The 26,980-nt window shown below is 42.3% G+C and overlaps 1 protein-coding gene across 2 annotated transcripts in view; it reads right to left on the bottom strand.

Moving 5' to 3' along the window:
- Positions 1-671: 671 nt before the first annotated feature.
- dmpk (DM1 protein kinase) overlaps positions 672-26,980 on the bottom strand; it is a 33,785-nt gene continuing 7,476 nt past the window's right edge. Inside the window, exons 2-15 of one of the 2 annotated variants that reach the window (XM_066704006.1) lie at positions 17,605-17,696; positions 16,843-16,926; positions 16,367-16,462; positions 15,705-15,853; positions 14,794-14,887; positions 13,975-14,175; positions 9,302-9,577; positions 8,243-8,322; positions 7,120-7,216; positions 6,615-6,772; positions 5,878-5,975; positions 3,991-4,052; positions 3,565-3,639; positions 672-3,177 (exon numbers count right to left, since the gene is read on the bottom strand). In XM_066704006.1, coding sequence (XP_066560103.1) covers positions 3,076-3,177; positions 3,565-3,639; positions 3,991-4,052; positions 5,878-5,975; positions 6,615-6,772; positions 7,120-7,216; positions 8,243-8,322; positions 9,302-9,577; positions 13,975-14,175; positions 14,794-14,887; positions 15,705-15,853; positions 16,367-16,462; positions 16,843-16,926; positions 17,605-17,696 — 1,664 coding nt within the window. In that variant the 3' untranslated portion in view covers positions 672-3,075. The remainder of the gene's footprint in view (positions 3,178-3,564; positions 3,640-3,990; positions 4,053-5,877; positions 5,976-6,614; positions 6,773-7,119; positions 7,217-8,242; positions 8,323-9,301; positions 9,578-13,974; positions 14,176-14,793; positions 14,888-15,704; positions 15,854-16,366; positions 16,463-16,842; positions 16,927-17,604; positions 17,697-26,980) is intronic. The other variant, XM_066704007.1, reaches the window with a different exon arrangement.

The following is a 26,980-nucleotide window of genomic DNA, read 5'->3' as shown; positions in this document are numbered from 1 at the left end:
AGAGTGTCTTACTGTCTGACGCTTTCTGAGATGCAGGAAGGGACAATCTAATAGCAGCTCCAATCTGGTGTTCTGCTCATGATCTCTGAATGAATATTTCTTTACCAGATAAGCTCTAAAAATATAGACTATTATAGCCAGTATAGTAGCATAAGAAGTAGTCTTTAAAAACATAACATTTGAAGCCATTTAGACTTACAAAGACCATAGTCAACTATGTATTTATACATAAATGCCACTAGATGGCAGCATAAACTCATACGTGCAGCATACATCTCTACCACTGAGAGCATTTTTCATCTGCTGTAATTAACCTGCAGAAAACATGCTGTTAAGGAGCTCTTTTGCAGGATACACAGCCTTTAAAGCTTTCCAAAAGAACCGGTTTGTGCAGCTAACTAATGCTACTTAATTGGGCCAATCAGCTCTTTTTCCTTCAATAAATATCTGTAAGAAAAAAATATATTCATTTTATAGTTTTGGTAAGTAAGAAGACAGAAAGCAGGAGTCAAATTTGAGCAAAATGCATTTTAAAAAGAGGGAACACAAAATACTTCCAATAGCTGAACTCATACAATGCAACCCCTGCATTCTTGTGTGTGTGTGTGTGTAGGGGCCTCCACTGTACTGTGGCCCCGTGTTCTGGAAAACATCGTCCTAACAGATCCGAAACCAGTTAATAGGACAATTTTTTTATTTTAATAATAATCATCATAAGTGAGCAGTAATCAACATACATATGGCTTTCTCTTATAAAATATCCCTAAAAAAACAACTAAAATTCACAATATATTAACTTTTATTATTAGATAACTGTAAAATTGTGTCTGTCATGCATTCCTATCTTGAATATTGCACAGTTTTCATTCACACACTGGCTGTGCTCACCATGCATGGGCCTGCCAGCTTAGTCTTGTACAGATTGTATGTCAATTTGTGGGGATCTGTAACAGGCCAAGACAGACACTGGGCGTGCTACTTACAGAGATATAGCAACACGTAGGGAAGAATAAACCCCCCTTTCCTGCAGCACTCTTACAGTAAACATGTTGGTGCATATTTTTTATTTTTTAGCCCTGGCAAAGAAATCTCTGTATCCCCAGTATTCATATATCAGGTTAATATGCCCAGCCCTTGTAATCTGGGTTTCATACCACAGTTATTTTAAATTTGACTGTTTACTTTCCTAACTCCTCCATTTGAAACCAGGTTATTTTTTTTGTTTGTTTGTTTTTTTGGTGGGGGATGGAGTTCGTACATCCAAACCAAAAACGACCACCAAGCATCACACAGATCAAACAAATGAAGATGTGCATTAAAACACAGTGGACTATTATACAGACTCCAGCTTTTTAACACTGTAACATTCAAGGCTGCACTGAGGCCCTTATTGACTGGGGTATTCATATTTCACAAGGTAGTGCACTTCTCTCTCCGTCCTTGGCACTCTAGGCCGGGGGGCTATTGATCTGACAACAGACTCCATGAGTGGTAAGCTCAGCAATGTATCAATGCATATACAAAGGCTTGTCTAAGAGAATACAGTCAGTACAGTAACATACACCTCAGGCGGCCACTGATGTAGTGCAAAGACCATCATTATGGGGTAGGTGTGGGGGAACCTTGTGAAAGTGAGAACAGCTACCACGGTGCACTGAAGTTCATGACCACTCTCCCCAGTGGACACCCCTTTTGGAAACATCCCAACTTTTTGCTCTTTCTTTTCATGAGTGTTCATTGATTCCTGCTGCAGTAGAATTGAATAAATGAAGTTTAATCCATTTAGCACGTGTTAACGCTAATCTCGGCCTTTACTCCAGTTCTGCGTGAAGGACACGAGGCAGATGGGGCCTTCCCTGCCAAGCCCAGATCCTCTCCTCGTTCACCCAGTGATTCTGATATAGCGCATCATAAGCAGGGGCTGTTGTGGAGCTATACGATCCCTGGAGGAGGGAGCACAAACCCAACCAACCCCAGCCACTCTGGTCTAACTTGGTTCTATCTCTGCTGGTCTGTCTCTGACTTTACTTGGTTTTGCCTACCTGCCTGCCTGCCTGTTACAGAGAGCCATGATATCTGACTTTCACTCCCATACTCCTTGTGAACCCCCATGGATCTTTTCCACCCTACCTTTGTACTGAATAGAGGATCATTTAATTTCTCTACTTTAACTCCACCATAGCAGCTACTATACTCTGCTTTAACCCGTTACCTGTGTGCGTAATTTATATTTATTTTATTTTAATTTTTATTTGTTTTGGCTGATACCTGGAGCTTTTTCCCTCCCTTTTTTCGCCTTCTCTGGCATCTTTGTCACTTTAATAGAGAGAGCCTCCATCAGCTCTGCTCCCTAGGGCCCCCTCTCTCCCAGCCAACCAGAGCAGTTGTTGTGAACAAGTGGGTACGATATAACCCTGGACTGACAGTTGATGAGTCATGCTTTCTGCTGACATACTCTGCTTTACCATGTGTTCTGTGTGAACAAATTGAGTCTCCCCCCACCCCCACTTTACCCAGTTGTCTTAAAAGCCACTAAGGAGAGGTAAAAGAGAGCCGTAATCCAAATTACTGATCCACTCAAAGACAGAGACACAGCAACCAGTTTTATGGGCGGCTTAACAGTAAAAGCCAGAGGGACGTGGTCCGTGTGACCTGTGATCTGTTACCCACAGCCCTTGAGGTGTGAATGCTTAATACAGCTGGCTTATGAATCACCCCTAGAAGAACTAGGTGCTTTTGAATTTTGTGATTTTAATTTTAGTTTTTTTGTGCCTATCAAGTATAAAGAGAGGCTGATAGTTTGCCAGCTGGGGGTCAGCCGATGTTGGTTGCAGTTTGGCTGCCCTGGGATGCTATGGAAGATGGCTGCCCCCCCTCCCCCTTTTCCTCCCTCCACCATGCTGCCCTCCTGACCTGGGCTCCACTGCAGTCCAGTGCCCACCCCTGGTTGATTTTTAGTATCTCAGGGTCCCAGTGGCTTCTCGTGGAATGGATTCGACACCTCTCATGAGGTTGTTAGCGGCTGATCCTCCAGACCAGGAGAGGGGCCGGGGAGGGGTGGCTCTGTGGCCCCCGTCAAGACACCTCCGTGCTGCAGTGACGAGACCACGCCAGGAGCTCCCTCCCAGATGCACACACCAGCAGGTAGTTCTCCATCCTCACCTGTGGCCGGTGCACCTGAGAAAGAGAGAGGCAGGTGGGGTGGGAGGGTGGGGATGGAGGTGGGATTTATGGGAAGCATGGGATTGAGAAGGGAGAGATGACAGAGAGGGTTGGGGGGCACAGGGAAGAGGATTGGCAGAGTTTGGAGAGAGTTAGGAGCATGGGATGTGGGGAGGGAGGCAGAGAGAAGAAATGGAGGTAGAATTGGGGCAGAGAGGGTAAGGGTGAGAGAAATGGGGGGTGGGGGGGAAGAGAGAGGTTGGGTAGTGTAGAGAAAGACATGGATGAGAGAGAAAGAGAAAGAAACATGACCTAAAACCCCAGAATGTACAGGTGTATCAATGTACATATATCACCCAGAGCAAAGACCCAAAGTTAGAGAGGAGAGGCATATAGACCTACCCTGTGAAACAGCAGTAGGTGGCGATGCAGAGAAATGACCAGAGGGTACTGGCAGGCAGAGGGTGCCGTTGAGCTCTGCAGACACAAACAGTCACAGGTGAGTCGCTGAGGGAGGCTCTGCTGGCAGGGTTCACACCTTACCTGCTTTTCTGTCAGAGCCACCCCAGGCCCCTATAGCTCCTCACATTTTGTCTGCCCAGTCGATGCACTCTTGCCCAGTTCGGTTGGATGGCTAAAGTGGCGTAGCCCATTTGTGCCTCTATAGGCGTTTCACCATTTTATACAATGCTAGGAATAAGGAATGTTGCACACTGAATAGAAAGTCTTAGCTGTGCCAGTTCATATCTTCCTCTATTTAATGCTCAACCAAGAACAATTTCAGTCTATATTCATATACATAGAGATATAGCAGAAAAAGAAGCTTACATCCCCCATGAGATCCGGGTACCAGGCAGGCAAAGTGAGGCACGACTGGCAGATTCTCAGCTCTGTGATTGGAGGAAGAGAGAAGCTGGTTAGAGTAGCTGGCTGTGTGATTGGAGCAAGCAGGAGACCACACCCTCCTGTGATGAGGGCAGGAGAAAGGAGGGGCTTTCTCTGCTGCGTGATTGGAGGAGCATGTGGCTGTGAGGGTTGTGATTGGTGGGTGTGGAGAAAGCAGGTTAGATCGGCAGACCTGTGGTGGTGATGCTGGTAGGGGTGGATTAGGAAAGAAGCAAAAGGGGCTGTTGGGGTTACTGGGATTGGATCAAGCAAGGTGGCCACTCTGAGCTGCGTGATTTGACAAGCCAGTAGCTGGGAGTGCTGTGATTGGCTACCTTGTTCAAAAAGAAACGCAAGACAGCAAAAAGTCTGGAGCCTAGTTTGTGTCACCTGTAGTGTTCTTGCTCATTTTGACTTGTTTTTACCCTATAAGACTTCTACAGTATATGAGTAGATGCACAAAGACCAGCTTGAATCTTGAGGTTCCTTGGGTGAGAAGAGACCCCGCTCAAACTGCATGCTCATGGTTACCCATTACCAAGAAAACCTCTCACTTAAAGAACAGCACTGTTGCTCCAAACGCTTGCTAAGAAACATCCTTCTAAGCTCCAGAGGTGACTGTATTTTATTAAGATGATTTATAGAAAACTCATCCTGCCATGAGCAAGTGGTGGCATAACACCCTGTCCTATTCTGGGAGAGGTTATTTATTGTGGTGGTCTGGACTATCTCGGCAGCCTGTTGACTATACTACAGGCCGAGATGAGTGACTGCAGGGGTCTGCTGTGCCCTGTGTTAACTCCTGCACCAAACCCAAGATCCCTTTCTGCGGCCACTGAATCCAAGACACCACCACAACCCTGGTAAGAACTGACTGGTGGAGAGGGAAATGCCATTCTGCTTCCTTTCAAATATAAATATAATGAAAATAAAAAAAAGATTGTGGGGTTGTTGTTCTAAACCTAGAACACATACTGCACCATGATTTAGTTATGCACTAGATAATGCTCCAGGTACCTTCCAATATTGACCCGCTGCTTTCATCTGGGGTTTTCTGTGCCAAACACTTTATAGCTGACCACTCTGACAGGGCTTGTCTGTCCTATTGGATTAACACACTGTTGGAGCAATAGGACCTACATATGTTATTGACACTTTTCTAGTCTCCAGGAAGCTTTTATGAGTTCTTCCAGTTACAGTGGTACTCAAACCCCCTCAAACTCTCACCAGTGCGTCCTTTAGATTAGCCCTAAAGTTTGCCATGGCCCTTTCTTCAGGTAGCAAAATAGCAAGAGGACAGAGCCAACCCTGTGTCAAGCAAAACTGCAGTCCGGGGACTCTTGTCTATACACTGCATCAGAATTGGATCTGCATTCACCAATGGCTGTCGCCCAGGTTCTGGGGATAACCATGGTCCCAGTGACATCAGTGTTGGGTTACCTGGATCTACAGAGCTGAAAAAAATGGGTCATGTGTTTTGCAGGAGTAAGTGGTCAACCACAAGATTGGGGGTGGGTGGAGTTAGGGAGCTGGTTTCAGAACTGGAGCTTCTGCATTACACATCTTAGATATTTGCTCTCCTTTACTTTCTACAGTGAGGAAAAAAATTAAATCCAGGACATTGTAGGCCTAAATCAGAAGGACAGTTTCTGACATCTGGTCCCTCTGCATCAGTCCAGGCCTTGGTTACTCCTCTGCATCCCCAGTAACACCCTGAACTCATGCTCCTTCCTCTCCAGCCACAGTGTAGCGCAGCTACCAGGCTGACACTCCACTCCTCCAACTGTGACCCACGACTGACCGAGCCATCTGATTGGCCCCAGCACTTGCCTGTCTCCCGACTGGACCTGAGGCTCTGGACCTCTGTCCTTAGCCTCTCGATCTCCTCCTCCAGCTCCCAGTTGCGTCTCTCTGCGTCCTGCAGCCGGCTGCGGAGAAAAGCCGGGCTCGATTGCAGTCAGTGTGCAAAGAGGACTCCTCATTTGCAGTGTTTATTTAACCAAGTTAATCTACCAGTCTTTTTAATAACACAAGGAGAGTTTTTTGGGGGATATCTTAGATTAAACAATCTGATGGCTGTTTATCCTCCTGCACCTTCCTTTTCCACCCTTCCCACCAGACTGCACAGTGCCAGTGGCGGCTCAAGAGGCATCTGATCACACTGGACCTATGACACCACAGCCCAATGTCCTTGGCAGCTCTACACTCTAGCTCTTCTGATTGACTTTACCTTAGCACATACAAGGAACAGAACTCAATTACGTTTACATTTGTACTAGGATGTATACTTATTGTATTTTGTACTGATTATATTCCCTGCACTTGTAATGTTGTTAAAAGGTTTCCTGTGAAAACTGTAAATGGCCATGGGTAAAGCTGTCTGCTAATAAATAATAAAATGTCTGCCCATGGAAGCCTCTCCTTACACTCACATACACACAAATATTCAGATGACTGCAGTACAGCTCTCATAGTTCAGGCGTGAGCACCACCCAGCCATGGACCACGATGTTATGTTGTGTTTTTCCGGAGAGAGCGAGAGAAGACAAAAGCAGTTTGCGGTGTACCTTTGCAGCTCTTCATTCTGACTTGAACTCTGGTTGGTCTCGTCATGGGGCTCTGTGGTTCCCTGCTCCAGTACTAGGGGGAGCTCAGGGGGCAGCCCTTCCCTCAGCCACACCTGATCCTGTAGAGCCACACAGCAAGGAGAGGTCTGCAGGAGTCCCTGTGGAGATCCAACACCACGATCAGGGTGTGAGCAGCATTGAGGGGGATGCAGAGGGAAATGCCAGCCAGGGCACCAGTGCTGTTGTAGGTTCTCATAATTAGACCTGCTATTATTTATACATGTTACTTTCTATACCTGATACCGAATCAATGAAAAGGGGAGCCACTGTTCAATTAAGAGTCATTACTTTGTTTATGGTGTTATATCTGGATTTTCGTTTTGGTTCATATTATATTTCATATACACAGAGCTATAGCAGAAAAACATATATCATGTAAACACAGCCAATGTATTTAGTTTAGTTTAGTTTTTATTTCCATTTCATTAACAGGCTCCACCCATACCAGCCTCTCCTGGAACAGCAGGCTCTCCTCCTCAGTCAGCTGCTGCCGGTCTATCTCCATCATGATGTCCTGACTCCGGTCCTTAGCACCAGTTTCTCTGGGGGGGGTTGCAGTGGACAGGACAAGACCCTTAAATCCTCTCTTCATGGTGAATTGGTACTGTGTACGTCTTACTCTCCTATATTTATTACACTGTCTGTCTAGCTTGATTGCTGCATTGTGTGTGTGTAGATTTTCCCTCCCAGTTTTACCATGCTTAGGAAAATAACTCTGCCAGGAATTGAGAGAATTAAATGAATGTCCCACAACGCTTTAAATCTCGGGATGCATCTACTTGGGGTGTAGGGATAATTTAATTCAGCCTCAGTACAAGCCCCCAATTTTTGACTTTTAAAGCTGCATTGAGTTGTTGAAAGCAGCTTATCTGGCTACAAGACTGAATCACAGTGAATCTTTTCAGCTTTTAAAACTCAAGCTGTATCTCTTGAGAGCACTGAGACAGAGATGCTTGGCAGTGTGTGATGTGTATTTGAATAGTGTCAGTCACTCATATTCCAGAGTGTTTTCAATAAAGAAGGGGGGGTTTCCAGTTTAGTGATTACAAAATGTTGTCTGGTATCAGTCAGCTTAAGTCTGTTTTTACATCAGTCAGGTTACAGTGCGAGAACAGTAGTAGCAAGCAAGTTTCACAACCCAGACAGAATTTGACAATCTGTGTACAAAGAACTACATACAGAGAACAATAATGGGCAGAGACCAATTGCATAAAACAAGGATTGACTACAGCTTAATGAGTATATTGTCTTCACTGTGTCAAGGAACACTGAAGAGTACACTGAATACACAATACTGTTCTAAATATCACACTAATGTATTTTGTTTCTGATTTTAGTTAAAGTAGGACATATCCTGGCGTTGTGTACTGTATTTCATTGTACTTAAAAGTATTTGGTAGGACTACAGCAAGTTAACCTCAGTATGGGGATCTGCTAAGGTATAATGATGATAATATTAAAAACTAAGAGGGAATTCTAGTTTAGTTTTTTTATGCAGCCAGCCAAAGGCAATTACAGGAAGTTTGTAGATTTGGGAAATCAAGACTGTAAAGGGCTTTGCTTCTTACTTGGTGGCTGTGTAGGAGTAGCCCACAAAGGCTAGGTGAACTCCCACTGGTGCACTCTCCAGCACCTCACACAGGGTCTCCTAGGGTAGAGAAGAATAGACGGGTTATCGATTGAGTCTGTAAACCTCTATATAGGCCCCGCTGACCACTGGGCCTAAGGCGGCCTTTTGTTGGGATCTTAGAGCAAGGGACGACACAAACTGATTGTCTTGAGCACAATTCCCGGTGTGCTTTAGTGTGCAGACATCAGAAGCAAGACTTCTGTGTATAAGCTTGCAGGATTTAAACCAGTTGTATAGCAGCACATTAAGAGAAATGGAATCTGGAGGTCTAGCATTCCTCATGTCAGCTGGACTGGAGCTGCACAGACTGGCAGTCCCGACTCGGCCAGGATGCTGTTTGGGGAATCACCAGCAGATCTGCACTTGGGGATCTTGGAGCAATGAAGGACTTTATGCTATCGTATTACATATTACAATCTGTCTGAATGCATCCTAGTGGTGAGGGTGGGGAGCTGAGCCCTGGGGTATTGTGTTTTCTGTCAGGTTTGGCATTTGCCTTTCCTCATGTTTGTAAGCTGCTGTTTGTGATGGAGTTGCTCCAGCCACAGCTTTGTAGTGCTGCACAGGCTACACAACATATCATATGAAATATGCGATTATCATGTGAGACGTGATTGAACTGAGCTACAGTAGTGCAGACTTGTTCTACAGTCAGGGAGGGAGCATCTCTCTCATTGTAAAACTGGTTTAAATTCACAGATTCCCACAGTAACTCCCCTTAGTTTCTTGATGAGGTTTTAAATGTAGATGCAAAATCAACGCATCGTGGGTTTACACTATTTCTCCCACTGGCAACTGGGAAACATTGCGAGACAGCATCCACAGCCTCTCTACTGTTACTCAGGCCGAGCTCCTCTTGTAGCTGTGATCTACCGTGTCCTGCTCATGCCATAAACCATCTCCCAACCAATTGCCAACCAGACAGATCTGTGTCAACAACTACAGGTTTTATTTATTTATTTATTCTCTCCACTGACTCCAAGCAGGGGGTGTTAACCTGGGCGTGAGTCTGTGTGTGTATTACCACATCGCTCAGGCAGTCGTCCACCACGTCAAAGTTGGAGGTGTCAGTGGCGTTGGACACCTCGGGCTGGAAGGGCGGTTGGCAGTGGTGCAGGTTGTGCCAGTCGATGCCTGCGAAGAACGGGTGCCCCCTGAAGTCCTCAAAGTCACCAGTGCCAAGCCGGTGAGTGCGCTCACAGATCAGACCACCTATCAGAGACCTGGCCTCCTCCGACACCACGGGGTCAGAGCTAGGGAACTGGAAGTGCTCCTGGAAGTGAAACACACAGACAAATGCACATGCACATACACACACAGACAGACAGATGGAGACACGCAGATACAGAGAGAAAGACGGACAGACAGACAGACGTACAGACAAGGGGTGGTTTTTAGTAGTGCAAAAACAGGTCAGGCCTCTGTTGAAAAAATGCCAAGCAACTACCTTGTTAAACCCAATATAAGTAAATATGTATAAAAGATAGACTTGTCTCTTAAGGCAGTGTGTATAGCTAAGAGAATGTCTCCTCTTATGGTTATGTGAGTTGACTTTTATATGTGAGAACGTACAGTTTGGCAAGGCTTTTCATTTACCTTTAGAACATCTCTCTGCAAGTTTATACAGACAGATGGGAAAAGAGGTGTCTAACACTGTGAAAGGAGGAACAAATGGTCTTTCTGTTACATTTGTTATAAGAGTAATATTTTGGGTAATGTAATCGCTTAGGGACCAAATCAGGGTCACTCTTGTTTTGACCATACTCTGTTAACCACTGGTATTTCGTCAACACTATTTTCAGTGACGATAACTATGACGATAACAAGACGAAATCCTGTGAACCGCGGAAATTTGCGCAACAGAATGGGACCCAGCTGTACCCAAGCGTGTGTATTGCTAAACATTGAACACACTTGATGTGGTTTAATGTATTAGGCTTAACATGGAGTTAATACTGATTGTGTGAAGTTAAACGCCTGTTCTTCTGTATTTAGGACTAGTAAGTATGGGTCTTGTAATTAGTATTTAAGTTTAGCGCTTACAGCATGAAACATAATTCATGCTTGGCTACAGTAGGGCTTAACGATATGCTTATGCTATATCACTTTAAAAATCCAATATTTTGTTTATCAGTAATATTTTGTAATATTGTTAGCGAATGTGCGTCCTGGAATATAAAAATACAAATGGGATGATTATTTGTGACCTAAATAACATGTGCATAAATGGAAAATGAAAATGCAACTGTAGTATTACATTTGCAATTGAAATAAAGTCCAATATACACTCACCTAAAGGATTATTAGGAACACCATACTAATACTGTGTTTGACCCCCTTTCACCTTCAGAACTGCCTTAATTCTATGTGGCATTGATTCAACAAGGTGCTGAAAGCATTCTTTAGAAATGTTGGCCCATATTGATAGGATAGCATCTTGCAGTTGATGGAGATTTGTGGGATGCACATCCAGGGCACGAAGCTCCCGTTCCACCACATCCCAAAGATGCTCTATTGGGTTGAGATCTGGTGACTGTGGGGGCCAGTTTAGTACAGTGAACTCATTGTCATGTTCAAGAAACCAATTTGAAATGATTCGACCTTTGTGACATGGTGCATTATCCTGCTGGAAGTAGCCATCAGAGGATGGGTACATGGTGGTCATAAAGGGATGGACATGGTCAGAAACAATGCTCAGGTAGGCCGTGGCATTTAAACGATGCCCAATTGGCACTAAGGGGCCTAAAGTGTGCCAAGAAAACATCCCCCACACCATTACACCACCACCACCAGCCTGCACAGTGGTAACAAGGCATGATGGATCCATGTTCTCATTCTGTTTACGCCAAATTCTGACTCTACCATCTGAATGTCTCAACAGAAATCGAGACTCATCAGACCAGGCAACATTTTTCCAGTCTTCAACTGTCCAATTTTGGTGAGCTTGTGCAAATTGTAGCCTCTTTTTCCTATTTGTAGTGGAGATGAGTGGTACCCGGTGGGGTCTTCTGCTGTTGTAGCCCATCCGCCTCAAGGTTGTACGTGTTGTGGCTTCACAAATGCTTTGCTGCATACCTCGGTTGTAACGAGTGGTTATTTCAGTCAAAGTTGCTCTTCTATCAGCTTGAATCAGTCGGCCCATTCTCCTCTGACCTCTAGCATCAACAAGGCATTTTCGCCCACAGGACTGCCGCATACTGGATGTTTTTCCCTTTTCACACCATTCTTTGTAAACCCTAGAAATGGTTGTGCGTGAAAATCCCAGTAACTGAGCAGATTGTGAAATACTCAGACCGGCCCGTCTGGCACCAACAACCATGCCACGCTCAAAATTGCTTAAATCACCTTTCTTTCCCATTCAGACATTCAGTTTGGAGTTCAGGAGATTGTCTTGACCAGGACCACACCCCTAAATGCATTGAAGCAACTGCCATGTGATTGGTTGGTTAGATAATTGCATTAATGAGAAATTGAACAGGTGTTCCTAATAATCCTTTAGGTGAGTGTATGCTTCCATACTGTTCTTGTAGCTCTATTCTTATTACACACATTTTCAAGAGAGACTTAACTGAAGATAACGTGAATTACAATAATTTGTGACCATGAAGTTTACAATAGCTGTTTGTGACTTGATTTTCAAAAAAATTTCAAATTAAGTCAATCAATATGTTTTTTTTGCACCCATCCACTAATTGATGTAAACATCTGACGTCAGACATAATGCATAATGGTGATAATGAAGTAAAAATAAATAAATACATGGACTAAACTTACATTGACTAAAATGACAGTTTTTTGTCTACTAATATTAACTAAAACTAATGAAATTTGAAATGACTAAAACTGATGAGCATTTTAGGCAAAAGAGTAAGACTTAAACTAAATCTAAAATAGCTGCCAAAATGAACACTGCCGCGAACCTTGGTATCAGACCTTGCCCCAGAATGAATGGCTTTTATTTGGATGAACTGTTTGGGGAGCCTCGTATGTAGTAATTACTCTTCCTCTGCGTGAACAGGAAGAAGGAATGACTTAGACTCAACAAGAGCGACAGAGAGTGCCCTGAGACAGGACGGGAAGCAGGAAGCCTGTAACGGGAGGCATGGCACAGCTGGCTGAACACCTCTGACAGTGGAGGTCAGAAGTCAAGGAGTTACAGAACTGATGGACACCTGGCCTCATTTTTTTCCCATGACACTGAGACAGGCTTGTAATTGTCACCTCTTAAACTTAGAAGCACAACTCTAAAATATGACCTTAACTTTGAATTGATGCTATAATACTAGGAGGAATTATATCAGCACAAATGTCTAAATATTTATTTCGCATTGATTTAGAAGATTTTACCCTGTTAGAAGTTTCTGGTAGTTTGATTCATGACTGTTCTGTCTGGGTGTCTTAATAGTGTTGCATAGATTAAGGTTAGACTTTGAGTTGATGTATGGTTAGGGTTGGGTTTCCCATTTAATACAGGTTCACACTGGAGTTAGGCTTCCTTTTCTGCTGCACCGAGAGTGTACCTTCACATTTTGGTGTTTGCTACATGTGGGGATCTGTTTCTTGTTAGGGCTCATGTAATTTGTTGGATATCTTAACTCTGATTGCAAACCCAGTACCCTGTAGTTCACTTGAATTTCGAACTTCCATATACAAGCTTTAACACTAAAACATAATCTTCGAATTAACCTACCTAACCGTAACTTCAGTCACTTAAGTTTCTACAGATTGATACAAATTCAGATATGATAAAAACATTACCACCAAGCAAAACCTAGTTCTAACAGTGGGCAACTCTGCTGTCTTTATTTAGCACACTGAAATTTGTTAAGCTAATAGCTTTTATTAGTTTTAATAGAAGTAATCTCTAAATAAGTAAATAACATTTAAAGTGTCCATCGAACCTACATAGTTGTATTGAGTTTTTAAAACGGCTTTTTAATCGAGTTAAATAATTGATTACTCACATCTTTGGGTTTTCGGTGTCTTACGCATCAATGATCGATTTATCATTTGTACACGAGAGCAGATTAAAACCAAATTGCACCAAGGTTTTTTGAAAAACTAAATTGGGAAGTACTCATTGAAAATGTGAAAGTGACAGCTATCAATATGTAAATACAACATGTTTGGCTTTGTCATCCTATTCTCAAGTAAGTGTGTTTCCTTATTATATTTTGTATAGTAAGTGTTTTTTTAAGTATCTTTATTTTAAACTATACAATACATGTATAGTGAGTTTTTGAGTCAATGTAATGTCAATGTCAATAATTCTGAAACATTATTTTAGGTCAGTAATTTAATACTAACGTGACAGTAATAATATACGATGTTTAATATGAATCACGTGACAATTAAGCTTTTCTTTTTGCTCTCTTAGAAAAGCTAAATAATCCTCTATGTCCATTAAGAGACCACTGCAATTGTTTCTTAAATCAGCATCTCTACAAGTATGGCAGCCATTCCATTCCATTCATATTTTTGTTTGGAATTTGGGAGAAATGTCAGTAGTTATAATAGAATAAAACAAATGTTAACCCAAACACATACCTATAAATAGTAAAACCAGATAAACTGATAATTTTGCAGTGCTCTAATTTTTTTTCCAGAGCTCTATTTGATATTTTAAGAGATTTTTTTTTAAAGTATTTATTACACTCCGGAGGGGGTTACCTGAAAGTGTATGATTTTGGCATACGTCTCGCTAATGGAGTCGGCGTAGAAGGGCGTCGTTCCGTAAAACATCTCAAAGGCGCAGATGCCCAGGGACCACCAGTCACACTCGGGGCCGTACCCCCTTGCGCTGTCCTCCACCGCCAGCAGGATCTCCGGGGACAGGTAGTCGGGAGTGCCCACCGCCAGCGAGGAGTGGATCTGCAGGCATATCGTACACGTCAAGGGCTTGAATTTAGGGATGTTGAGAGACATTGAAAGTCACAGAAAAGTGCATTGATGAAGCAGTCAAATAACACCCTCTGCCCATTTGCGTGCACACTTATTCTAAATCATCTTTGAGATGTTACTTATTACATACAGTACTGTGCAAAAGTTTTAGGCAGGTGTAAAAAAATGCTGTAAAGTAAGTGCTTTCAAAAATAGACATGTTAATAGATTATATTTATCAATTAACTAAATGCAAAGTGAGTGAACAGAAGAAAAAACTACATCAAATCCATATTTGGTGTGACCACCCTTTGCCTTCAAAACAGCATAAATTCTTCTCATTCATTATGTGTTGTGTAAAGCACAGGCAGAGACAATGCAGAGTCCCCTAGCACAGTGTTTCCTAACATTTTTAATCTCGTCACAACTACTAACAATAAAATGTGGGGTGGCACACCAGTCCCTTTGGTCCTCCCACCCTATGATAAACTATCAACTATCAATGTGACTTGCGTGAAGAAAATGCAAAAAAGCATTTGACAAGAAAACCTTCCAGGAATTGCAATTGATAACAGGGTGGTAGATGGTGCTGATCAAATGAGTTCTCACCAGGCCATCCTCCTGCACTCTCAGACAGGAGCCGAAATCCCCCAGCCGCACGTGACCCTGAGCGTTCAGCAGGATGTTGTCGGGCTTGATGTCCCTGGAGCCGTAGAACACAAAGACAAACCCCCCTGATATCAACCTTTCTGCACGTCAATCCAAAAGGTATGTTCGGCATTCAGAGGGCATTTGCAGAACCGATGGATTTGAATCCAGGAAAACAAGGTTGAGCACATAAATGTTTCAGTTTCAATGCATTCGTTCTTCATTTACATTTTAAGACAACAGCACCCAGACATTCCCACCCATTGCCCTGTTTCCACAGGTGATTGAGTTAATAGTCTAGTTGAAATTGGTCAGCTCATTGAGATTTAGAAAACAATGTCTTGGATTTACGAGTGACTCAACTGGTTAAACAAGTAACAGCACAAGTTGGGCACTATATTCCAGAGAGCTCTGGTTTGGAATTGGGCTATGAGATTGTGTTAATCATTACCAAGTCCAGGGCTGTGGAGATGCCATTTTTCTTTTTTTCATACTATGGATATTCATATGATCCACCTAGAGCACCATTCAAACAGAGGAAATCCAGGGTACAGATATAAAGTTAAGATACTAACAAAGCAACACTCTACTTTCCCATTCATCATTCCGAATCCATTGTTAAGTTTCAAATATAGACCTTCTATTTGGTTCTCAGACGCATACAAGCAGGGTAAAACCTGACATAACGATAGACCAGCCATCTTCATTACTGGTAATACAACCAAGGCATAGGGTACCCTATTTATACTACCGTTTGAAATACGATCCATTAAAAAAAAAAAAAAACGTGTCCCAAATTACCAAAATCGTAATTTTCTTAATTTCAGGATTAACAAGGCCCTGACCAAGATGGCGACTCTTAGGGGCCTTACCTGTGCACATAGCCCAGCCTGTGCACTGAGTCTATTGCCATCACCATCTCCGCCAGGTAGAACTGGGCCATCTCCTCTGGGATCCTGTCTCCAAACTTACTGAGCAGGGTCAGCAGGTCACCCCCCACGTAGTAATCCATCACCAGGTACTGCAGGGAGGGGGTGGGGGAGAGGGGACATAGTGACTGAGAAATCACACGCTTTTGTAGAGAGAAAGGACAAAGTGACTGATATTTTGTAAAAACATCCTGTGTGTCCCTTCACCAAAATGCATGCTTACGTCAAGCTGTCTAATTCTACAAGAAGCTCATATCGATGGGGTTGCTTGCTTTGGAAGTTTCTTTTTAATCATCCCCACCTGCTTCATGTTCCAGCTGACAAAGACCAGTCGCTGCTGTCTGCAATCCATGTCTGTTTCTCAATGAAATGACGGACATCAGTTTTAAAGGTAAACAAGGTACAACCCACTCCAAAGTAAAAGTGGGAGCACTGTTTTTACCACCAAATCGGTAGCGAAAAAAATAAAAATGAATTGTATGCCATTAGAAGGCTGGGAGTTTGCTCCTGAAGACCAAACATGGAATCAAAATAAATTCCAAGCAGTGAGACTCAAGCCTGGCATTGTACTGGTGGCATGCAAGGCAGCAGTGTGCCGTACTAACCAGGTTGTTGTCATCCTGGAAGGCAAAGTGGAGCTCTGTGATCCAGCGCCGGTCTCCCCTCACCAGTACCTCCCTCTCCTCCTGGTAGCAGGCCGTCTGTGGAGATGGAACAGGGAAGGAAAGGGAAATGGGGCGGGAGGGGGGGATGAGCCAAAGTTTGTCTTTCCTCGACTTGTGTTGCTTTGCATTTTTCGCTTCCTACGGGGCCCTAAGTATATTGTGGCTTTTTCTTCTCCCCTCATATCTCATTTATATATAGGTAAATGCAATGGACAAGCTTGTTGCTGGCTTAAGGTCTTTCTCACAGCAACTGTATACAGGACAAAGTGGTTATTAGCGATGGATGAATGGATAATAATAATAATGATATTTTGAAGGAGAACTAACAAAATTAAACCACTAGAGAATGGAAAAAGGTACATTTTAATTTGTACAAAATCTTTTCCCCGACCCTGAAAGTAGCTGATCCTGCTTACCTCTCCCCTCTTCAGCATGTCCCATTTGTTCATGATCTTCATGGCATACACCTGCTGCGTCCTCCTCATCCGCACCACAGCCACCTGCCCAAGAAGGGGAGAGCCGAGGTTTCGGACACAGAGCACTGACTTGACGTCTTTGTTCATCAGCATGGAAGGTGACTATTACCCACCTCTCCCCATTCACAACAATAACTCTAGCAGAAATCCTGAAAAACTCAAATCCTGCAGCATTTTTGGAGGATACAATTGTAGGTCTCTGCAAAATCCCTTCAGGACTGATTCAGAAATCTCTCTCTCTCTCTTGCCTTTAAAGAAATCCTTTCATGCAAGATATTTGCACATGAAGCAATCAGTGGTGATGCATGAAGTCAACAAAGTAGGAAACCCAGATGTTTGTTTACATGGCCCTCTTTAGAGGAATAGCTTGTATATTTTGAATGACAGTGTGGGAGTGTTATTTATTTTTAAGCAGATACCCTTACCCAGAGTTTTGGGGGAGTGCTCAATGCAGTTTAAGACAGTAGGTCAGTGCATTTTGTAGGCATGAGGATTGAGATGGGTTTTGTTTCAATGTGTTGCTTGATATCCATTCATTTACTTCTGGTGAAATGCATCTTGTCTTGTTTTTTTCCTCTCTCAGCTATATGTTTTTTTGTTAAAGTGAGCCCTTTTGCCAAGTCTTGTCATTGATACAGTCTCCCTTTATTATCTGTCCCCTGTAGATTGACAGTGCAACCTACTGTCCGTCACTCTCCTCACCTCACTGAAGGTGCCTCGACCAATCACCTTGAGGATCTCAAAGTCATCTCTTTGGAGGCGGGTACTCTTCACCTGGCTGACCAGGGGCTCGGCTGTGATTGGACGAGAAGAATAAACACTCTGTGAACATTGTTGACTGAGACAATCTGATTTAACAAGAGAACCTGCACTGATTGGTTGAGGGTACAATCCCATAAGGGTGGCCTTTTTTTTATTTTGAATTTGTTTATTTAGTAATAATTTAATTTAGATGTTTTTCTAGTTATGAATTTGTTGGTTAATAAGTAGTAATAGTGGTCCATGTAGTATTTGTTTGTTCTTTGTGAATGTTGTGCTCAGTTTATTTCTGAATAAAACCTGATTCCTAATATGTTGATCAAATATTACATTTCTGTGTGATTGCACCTGAAAAAATATTTCACTAGAAATTCTGAACCCCTAGTTACCAGCTGTAGTTGTGCTGTAGGTCTACTGCCTATGCTTTGGATTTGCAGTTTTGAATCCTATTGGGCTGGCAGTGCACGTTGTAGAAGTTGGACATAAAGTTGTCTACTTCTCTTCCCTATTGTAGACATGTAAAGGAATTGTAGTGTTTATGGTTTGTTGATTACAAATGTATGTATGTATGTATGTATGCATGCATGCATTTATGTATCTATGTACACCGATCAGCCATAACATTATGACCACCTGCCTAATATTGTGTAGGTCCCCCTTTTGCCATCAAAACAGCCCTGACCTGTCGAGGCATGGACTCCACTAGACCTCTGAAGGTGTGCTGTGGTATCTGGCACCAAGACGTTAACAGCAGATCCTTTAAGTCCTGTAAGTTGTGAGGTGGGGCCTCCATGGATCAGACTTGTTAGTCCAGCACATCCCACAGATGCTTGATTGGATTGAGATCTGGGGAATTTGGATGCCAAGTCAACACCTTGAACTCGTGATTCATCAGACCAGGCCACCTTCTTCCATTGCTCCGTGGTCCAGTTCTGATGCTCACATGCCCATTGTAGGCGCTTTCGGCAGTGGACAGGGGTCAGCCTTTGCTCCCCACATGCATCAATGAGCCTTGGCCACCCATGACCCTGTTGCCGGTTCACCGCTTTTCCTTCCTTGGACCACTTTTGATAGGTACTGACCACTGCAGACCGGGAACACCCCCAAAAGAGCTGCAGTTTTGGAGATGCTCTAACCCAGTCGTCTAGCCATCACAATTTGGCCCTTGTCAAAGTCGCTCAGATCATTATGCTTGCCCATTTTTCCTGCTTCTAACACATCAACTTTGAGGACAAAATGTTCACTTGCTGCCTAATATATCCCACCCACTGACAATGTTATGGCTGATCGGTGTATGTAGGTATGCATGTATACATATTTAAGGAAAGGTTACCAATTCAATGTTGTAAATGAACATTATGTAAAAGTGCATTTAGAGCCACAAAATAGGAGGCACTGCAGTGCATGTTTGAGAAGTCTTAAGGAAGATGGTTTCTGAGAATCTTTCAAGGGACAGACTGAAAAGATCTTAATTTTCTGCAACACTATAATGATGGTATGAATGACTGTGTCTTTTATAATGTTATTTAGATCATCATGTTCTTATGAGGTGACTGACAGATGCCCAGTTTTACCTCCAGTCTGGCTGTCATTGCCTTTCTGAGAACTGGTGGGATTTTTCTCCTTTAAGACATGACAGGGGCAAAAATAGCACTCCAGGGTCTAAGAATAGCTGCCAGCATTCAAGCCTGTTTTAAGGAAACTATTTCAAGACCGCCGCTGTTTTTTGTTTTTGTTCGCCAAGATTTAGTGTGCTTCCAACAAGGAAAGAATGTTTAAACCCAAGGTAACCAATGTAAACTGTTTTAAGTAGAAGCAGACAGGAAGTTCTTTGAATACCAAGTCTCACTTAATTAGTCAACACTGAGTCCATTAAAAAAGTACTTCTGTGGTACTTGTTTTATGAACTACTACCTTGCTTCTATTTGTTTCTAAAGAGCTGTTTTTATCAGGTACATTTCATACTCGTTGCGTAACCCATTACAGAGGGTTTGAACTGTTGCCCCCGATAGTGCAAAATGTAGTTTTCAAAGTAGCCAGACCCAGAAGACTCGGTTGCCACATAGCTTTTGTCAGATTGTTACAATTTACAAGTCATCTTATAATTGGGCTACTTCCCAGCTGGCTTCTAATCTAGTTCTAAGCTCTTAGAAACAGATTGGTGGTTGTACTTACTAACAAAAGTATTCAGACGCATTTCAGACAAAGTGATGAATACACATTTTGTATAAATTAATATTTTTTCCAAAACATGGAGACTCAAACTGAAGACTTCTATGAGTGAGAAGTTATTGTACATGTCAACAAAGACTATACAGAAAAAAAATGAAATGTTGATTGCACGAGTATTCAGACCCATCAACTCAATATTTGGTGGAGGCACCTTTGGCAGCAATTACAGCTGAAAGTATTTTAGGGTGAGTCTCTACCAACTTTGCACACTGGCTTGGTGCATATTTCTACCCATTCGTTTTGGCAGATTTGCTCTAGCTCTCTCTAGTTGTTTGGGGATTGATTAACGATAGCAGTTTAAGTCTTTCCACAGATTCAAGTGAAGACTTTGACTGGGAACTTTCACTTATTCTTAAGCCACTTCAATGTAGCTTTGGCTTTGTTCTTTGGATCATTGTCCTGCTGAAAGGTGAATTTTCTTTAGCAGACTGAAACAATGTTTCCTCTAGTATTTGCCTGTGCTTTGCTCCATCCATTTATCCGTTAACCTTAACAAGCTTTCCAGTCACTGCTGAGGAGAAACATCTCCATAGTATGATGCTGCCACCATCAGGCTTGACTGTAGGGACGGTGTTAACTGGGAGATGTGAAATATAACGCTTGGCATTTAGACCAAAATGTTCCAGTTTTGTCGAGTCATTTTTGCAGGATCACATGGGTGCTTTGTTGCAAATTCCATGCAGGCTTTGAAATGACGTCCTTCTTGCCACCCTACCATATAGGCTAGTTTTGTGAAGTCTTCTGATTATTGTTGACTGATGCATATTTTCTCCCATCTCAGCCATTGAACTCTGCAGCTCTTTTAAAGTTGTTGCTGGCCTCACAGTGGCATTCTTCACCAGTTTCCTCCTTGCCCGGCTACTCAGTTTGGAGGGAAGGCATGATGTAGGCAGTGTCTGGGTGGTACAGTGCACCTTCCATTTCGTGATGATTCACAGATTCGATATTTTGTCTACCCTTCTCCTCGGCTGCGCTTTTCAATGACTTTCACTTGCTTTGAAAGCTCCTCGGTCTTCTTGGTTGATTGCTGCTACCTGCCAAGGAACCTCCTAGAGACAGGTATTTTTATTCTGAAAGTATGAGAACCACTGTAATTGCACCTTTCAACTAATTGTGTGGCTCATTTTGTGCACCTGAATTAATTTAGGTGTGCCACACCAAAGGCTTTGAATACTTATGCAATCATGACTAATCCATTTGTATTTCTTATTATCTATTTACTTCTCTCTGCTTTGAATTTGTAATATAGGGTTATGTATTTAACACAGTTAAGTCCTGCTTCAGAGTGTCATTACTGCAAGCTTTAAAGCAACAAAATGTGAAAACATTTGAGGGTCTGAATACTTTTGCCGTGCACTGTGTGTGTGTATGTATGTGTTTGTGTGTGTGTATATGTATGTATATATATATATATATATATATATATATATATATATATATATATATATATATAATATAGCTATGGAAGTACTGCTCAGTAGACCTATACGAGACTTTAAAAGGGCATGTTTAGTGTGTTATCTTGAGGTTTCCTATATGTCAGATTGTGATCAGCAATGTGTTATGTCACGGTGCTCATAAGCCATAAGGCTCAGCTTCTCTGTTTAAGGTTCAGAGTGTCAACAGGTTGGGCGGCTTGAGAGATGACACTGTCTGCAGCTCCCCTCTGGTTAAAACAGGGAGACAGGCAGGCTCCAAGCTGACCTGACCCACTGCGTCTGTTCCATTAAATCCACCTTGAGAATAACCAGGGTGCAAGTGGAAACTTTCCTTTAATTTTTTATTTTCTACCTTTCTTTTTTTTTCCCTGCAAGGGGAGGTAACACTGTGTCTAGATACCCTTGCCCTCTCCCCGCTCCCTCTGTTTACAGTATCCTCAGTTCCTGTGGCAAAGTGCCAGGCAGCCTGCCAGCTTCATAAATGGAAATATCTTGAGGAGGACAGAATAGGCGCAGCACACGGCACTGCCTTCCCTACAGGAAAGGACAGCCACAGACACTCAGTGGTATCTCTTTGGTATCACTGTTTTTTGGGCTGTTGGGATTGCACGCTTCCCCCTGAATCGAGGTATGGTTCATTCCAGGAAACCTATCCATTTTAGGCCACTTTAGGGCAAACACATCTCTAGTAGTAAAACCATGACCTTGTTGCCAATAGACTGGGTGGCTCTCCAATAAACCCTGCTAAAGCCCTGATAGTCCCTAGTCTTTAGCATATGGAATACAATACTGTGTTCACTTCCAGGCTTTTCAGTACAAACAGACATTGCTATCCCAGAAAGATAAAAGGAGTAACCAGAATAAATGTGAATATCCTACCACCCTTTTGTGTCAGATGATCATGAGAAGGGCTATAGGAAAATGATTCTGTTTCCCCTGGCTGTGCTTAACATATAATATAGCACTCCCCACAACATAACACCAAAGTGCTGCCACAAAATGAGATTCAGCAGGGTAAACAAATGCTAGGTTCCTTACAAATATGTAACAATTATGTTTTGTTGTTTTGTCAGTTTGTTTCAAATAACTAGCTTTAAATATATATTTCTGGAAATTTCTAATGAATACCCCTCTGTGGTCCAGTATTCACTTTATGCACCATAATTTGCCCAGTGTGTGTTACATTCCAGACCTGCATGGCCTGGTGTGGCTTTGGCTTCTATTTTATTCTCAGGGTCTCCAGCCTTCGTCCTGGAGATCCCCAATGCTTTTTTAGGTGTTCTCAGTAAAAGTCTAAAAACAAACAAAAAAAACCCCATTAATTTATATGAATTATCTAGTTCAGTAAAATAACTCTGTGCTGATGACATGATCTGATGCCGGGGGAATCCTCATCAGACTTTTGGACTCACAGCCTGGAGGCATTTTGGAAGAATTCTTGTTTCTCGCTCGCCTGTGATAAATGGTTTTATCTCATTTCACTGCGCTTGACTGTGTGAAGAGACCGTTTGCAGCGGGCCTGAATCTGTGCTGCTAACACCCTTTTCATTGTGTTTATACTCCTCTGACTCGGTCAGATGCTCTGTGGTGATCTGTTGGCAAAGAGCACTGTACCAAATACACATTTAATTGAATCATTTTGCCTCGGTTGGACTGAAAACCACAAGGCCTTGTTCTGCCAGTGTTACAGACCCCTGTATCAGCCACACTCGAATTTTGACGGGGTTATGAACAATCCTGTACAAAACAGTGGCATTCCCCAACCAATGTGACTAAGTATGTAAGGACCAGAGTTTGCACACCTCCATGCAGACTTGCCAGCTGGCCCCAGAATCCCACTATGATATAACAGGTGTTTAAAACTGCCTCTGAACTGAATTAATGTGTGCTGAGCTTCAATTCTTTTGTTATATGGGTATTGTTGATTTAACTACGGCAGATTTAACATAGAGAAGTTAGGCCATATATGAAAAAAACCATTGTATTTGTATTCCTTATATATATATATATATATATATATATATATATATATATATATATATATATACAGTGAGGGAAAAAAGTATTTGATGCCCTGCTGATTTTGTACGTTTGCCCACTGACAAAGAAATGATCAGTCTATCATTTTAATGGTAGGTGTATTTTAACAGTGAGAGACAGAATAACAACAAAAACATCCAGAAAAACGCATTTCAAAAAAGTTATAAATTGATTTGCATGTTAATGAGGGAAATAAGTATTTGACCCCTTCGACTTAGTACTTGGTGGCAAAACCCTTGTTGGCAATCACAGAGGTCAGACGTTTCTTGTAGTTGGCCACCAGGTTTGCACACATCTCAGGAGGGATTTTGTCCCACTCCTCTTTGCAGATCCTCTCCAAGTCATTAAGGTTTCGAGGCTGACGTTTGGCAACTCGAACCTTCAGCTCCCTCCACAGATTTTCTATGGGATTAAGGTCTGGAGACTGGCTAGGCCACTCCAGGACCTTCATGTGCTTCTTCTTGAGCCACTCCTTTGTTGCCTTGGCTGTGTGTTTTGGGTCATTGTCATGCTGGAATACCCATCCACGACCCATTTTCAATGCCCTGGCTGAGGGAAGGAGGTTCTCTCAAATCAATTTATAACTTTTTTGAAATGTGTTTTTTCTGGATTTTTTGTTGTTATTCTGTCTCTCACTGTTAAAATACACCTACCATTAAAATTATAGACTGATCATTTCTTTGTCAGTGGGCAAACGTACAAAAGCAGCAGGGGATCAAATACTTTTTTCCCTCACTGTACTGTGTCCCAAAAAATAATAATGATAAACTGCTTTTGTTGGCAGGAAAGGAAAAATATAAATGTGTACTCAAAGCTTCATCCATAATAGCTTAACTGCCAGGTTTGATGATTTTACAGGACACTGATTTAGTAGCATGTTTGGAAACTGTTTCAGATAGCTCTAGAATGAGACTTGTTGATAACTGTTTTATTGCTTGGTACCGAAGCTTGGCGCAAATATATCCACATCAGTTCAGCAAAGATATAATGTTCCATTTACCCTTGGATTTATTACGATTTAGAGGCACCATTAAAGTATCCTGTTAGGAAGTGGCCTGTTAAACGCACATTTCAATAAGGGTTATTAACGGATGCCAGCAGCGGTATGACCTGCACACTCATATCTTTTGCGTGTCCTTTGCACTTTCTCCTGAAGCGGTTCCCCAGATGGATTAAATAATAATAATACAAAAATAATAATCTGGGAGCTGCTGTTTGCACTGGCACCTACCCTGGGAGCCAAGCAGCCAGAACTTAGACAACAGTGGGTTGTCAGGCGTTTGCTGGTGGCCCTTTTATGGACTAACGTAACGGCGACTATTTCTCTCTCCCTATAAACCGCTGCCCTGGCTTGGCGACTGCGGGCGGAGATGTTGCAGACATCTCTCCCGTCCTGGCCAATTAAGGCTTGGGTCCAGAGAGGGAGAGAGAGAGAGAGAGACAGGGAAGAGAAGCTGTGGCACCCAGCCAGAACTTTCATTTGAAATTAGTCTCCCTCTCAGAGATGAATGGTAAAAGTGCGGGAACTCATCAGTTCTGCATGGAAACGTGATTAATGAGATCTTCTGACTATAAAGAACATGCCACAGATCCGCGCAACAATTTTAATTAATGGAGTGACGCTAACGGCCGTGCTTATGTTATATAGGCATTTTGGCACTCGTGTTTTAAGTGTAATTTGACTATTGGGATCCTGGATATTTTCAGTGAATGTGACTATCAATTCTATCTTCTATTTTAAAAGCTTACCTTGTGAATGTAGGGTAAATAAAACATGGAATATAACGAGCATCCAAACATTCACAATAATACCCAACTTTCACCCTGTTTCAGATTCCTTGAAAATATGTCGGGGCCTTTTTTACAACAACTTAGTTTCTTACAACTGAAAACAGTGCATTTTGAGTAGAGACTCTTGAGACATTTGTCTATTGTCCCCATGCTTTTGGGAATCTAATCTGTGTAACATGCACAATACTAACCAGTAGACACATACTGGACTGGACTTTCAGTGCCTTTCCTCTTCCTGTTGCAGTGCTGTGACACCAAGCTAGAGAAAGCAGAGAGGACTGTAATCAGACACTTCTCAGCTTCTCCCCTTTTTGTCAGTACTCAAGACTCCCATTGAAACATTTTGGTTCAGCATCCACTTCCAAATCCTGATGCCTCTTGCAGGATTTGGACCCAGGAGATATATATATATATATATATATATATATATATATAAAAACTGTTGGCAATGCACCTTCAGACCCAAAAGCAAATATTCAAAGGGAATTCCTACAGCCAGTGCCAGCTCACATCTTGACAGACTGCAGCAGATTGTTCTATGACCCGAACAAGCCCGGTTTCCCCTGTACATGCAACAGGATTGCCTGACACAAAACTTGCCGGAAACATTTCGCCCCTTGGCCTCCATCACAGTCGCCCAAAGACATTTCCTATAGGAAAGCAGTGTCAAGGTTGTCGAATGCATGACCAAAATTCCACACACACTGTGCCGAGTCTCTACACCACGTCATGTGCTGACTGGAAGCCTAACTCACCAGTAGCGAACAGAAGAGCAGGCTGTATTTAGAACCAAGGACATCAAGGGGTACAACTGTTTTAACCGTGTGTTATCCCTATGTCAAAACTGTGCTATTATTATTATTTATGCTGTTTGGTATTGAATAAAGTGCAATGCTAAAGCATGTGAAGGGATGACAACCCAACAAAAAGTGATGCAGCGATCAATAAAAGCTCTTGCTGGGACTTTTAGTGTTGTAAGTCGGAAACAGATGATTATCAAGTCTCAGCCTTGTGTTTTCTGTGAGTATTTGTTAATGCACAGGAGCCCTGACTGGTGCTGTCAGCCTCTAACAGGTGGTAGACCAACTAAATAATGGGAGGTCAAACAGGTTGAAATAAACAGCTGAAAAGAAACACTTTAATTTGAAAGCCTGGCATTTTCTAAGACAGTGGATGTTTAGTATGACTATGTGTAAAAGTATTGTATGTCCACACAATTATCTATATGTTTTAAAGCTGGTGGTGGTCAGCTCTGGAGAGCTAATCCAGTCACTTGTATAGCCCTTTTAATCATCAGTTTCTTAAGACCAAATATATTGGTTTGGTCAGTACATTGTTTTGGCAAGTAATTTTTTTTACTTCAAAACTAATTATTATTAAGGTAAATCAGAAATGGAATTATCTGGTACAGTAAGGACAGGCAGGGTGTTCAGGTTTTCATTGCAAAAGTTAATAAATTAACTTCACAAATTACTTCCTTAACTGGTGAAAGTCCTTTTGCACCCTTTCGTCTTCAGAAAACCAACGATTTTAAAGCTTATTAAGATCCCGCTTCATTGTCTCTCTGCAGTACCAGGGCCATCCCTGTTTTTTATTTATTTTTAATTTTTTCATCAACTGCAATACTTACACAGAACTTTCTCATGTTCCATCCATGGTATAAGCGAGGCGTAAATATTTCTGTACATTTTTTCCCCCCTCCCACTCTTCAGTACAATCACAAGAGTGTCAGGAAAGACTGCAGCCAATTAAGTTTTTTAGCAATGCTGTTGTAATTCAAAGGCCCTTTTCAGCTAGTCATGCAAATCCCTTCATTT

Source organism: Amia ocellicauda, chromosome 5, assembly GCF_036373705.1.
Source record: "Amia ocellicauda isolate fAmiCal2 chromosome 5, fAmiCal2.hap1, whole genome shotgun sequence".
In the NCBI taxonomy this organism is placed as follows: Eukaryota; Metazoa; Chordata; class Actinopteri; order Amiiformes; family Amiidae; genus Amia; species Amia ocellicauda.
The sequence above is the reverse complement of the archived record's forward strand: the minus strand, read 5'-3'. Positions and strand labels throughout refer to the sequence as shown.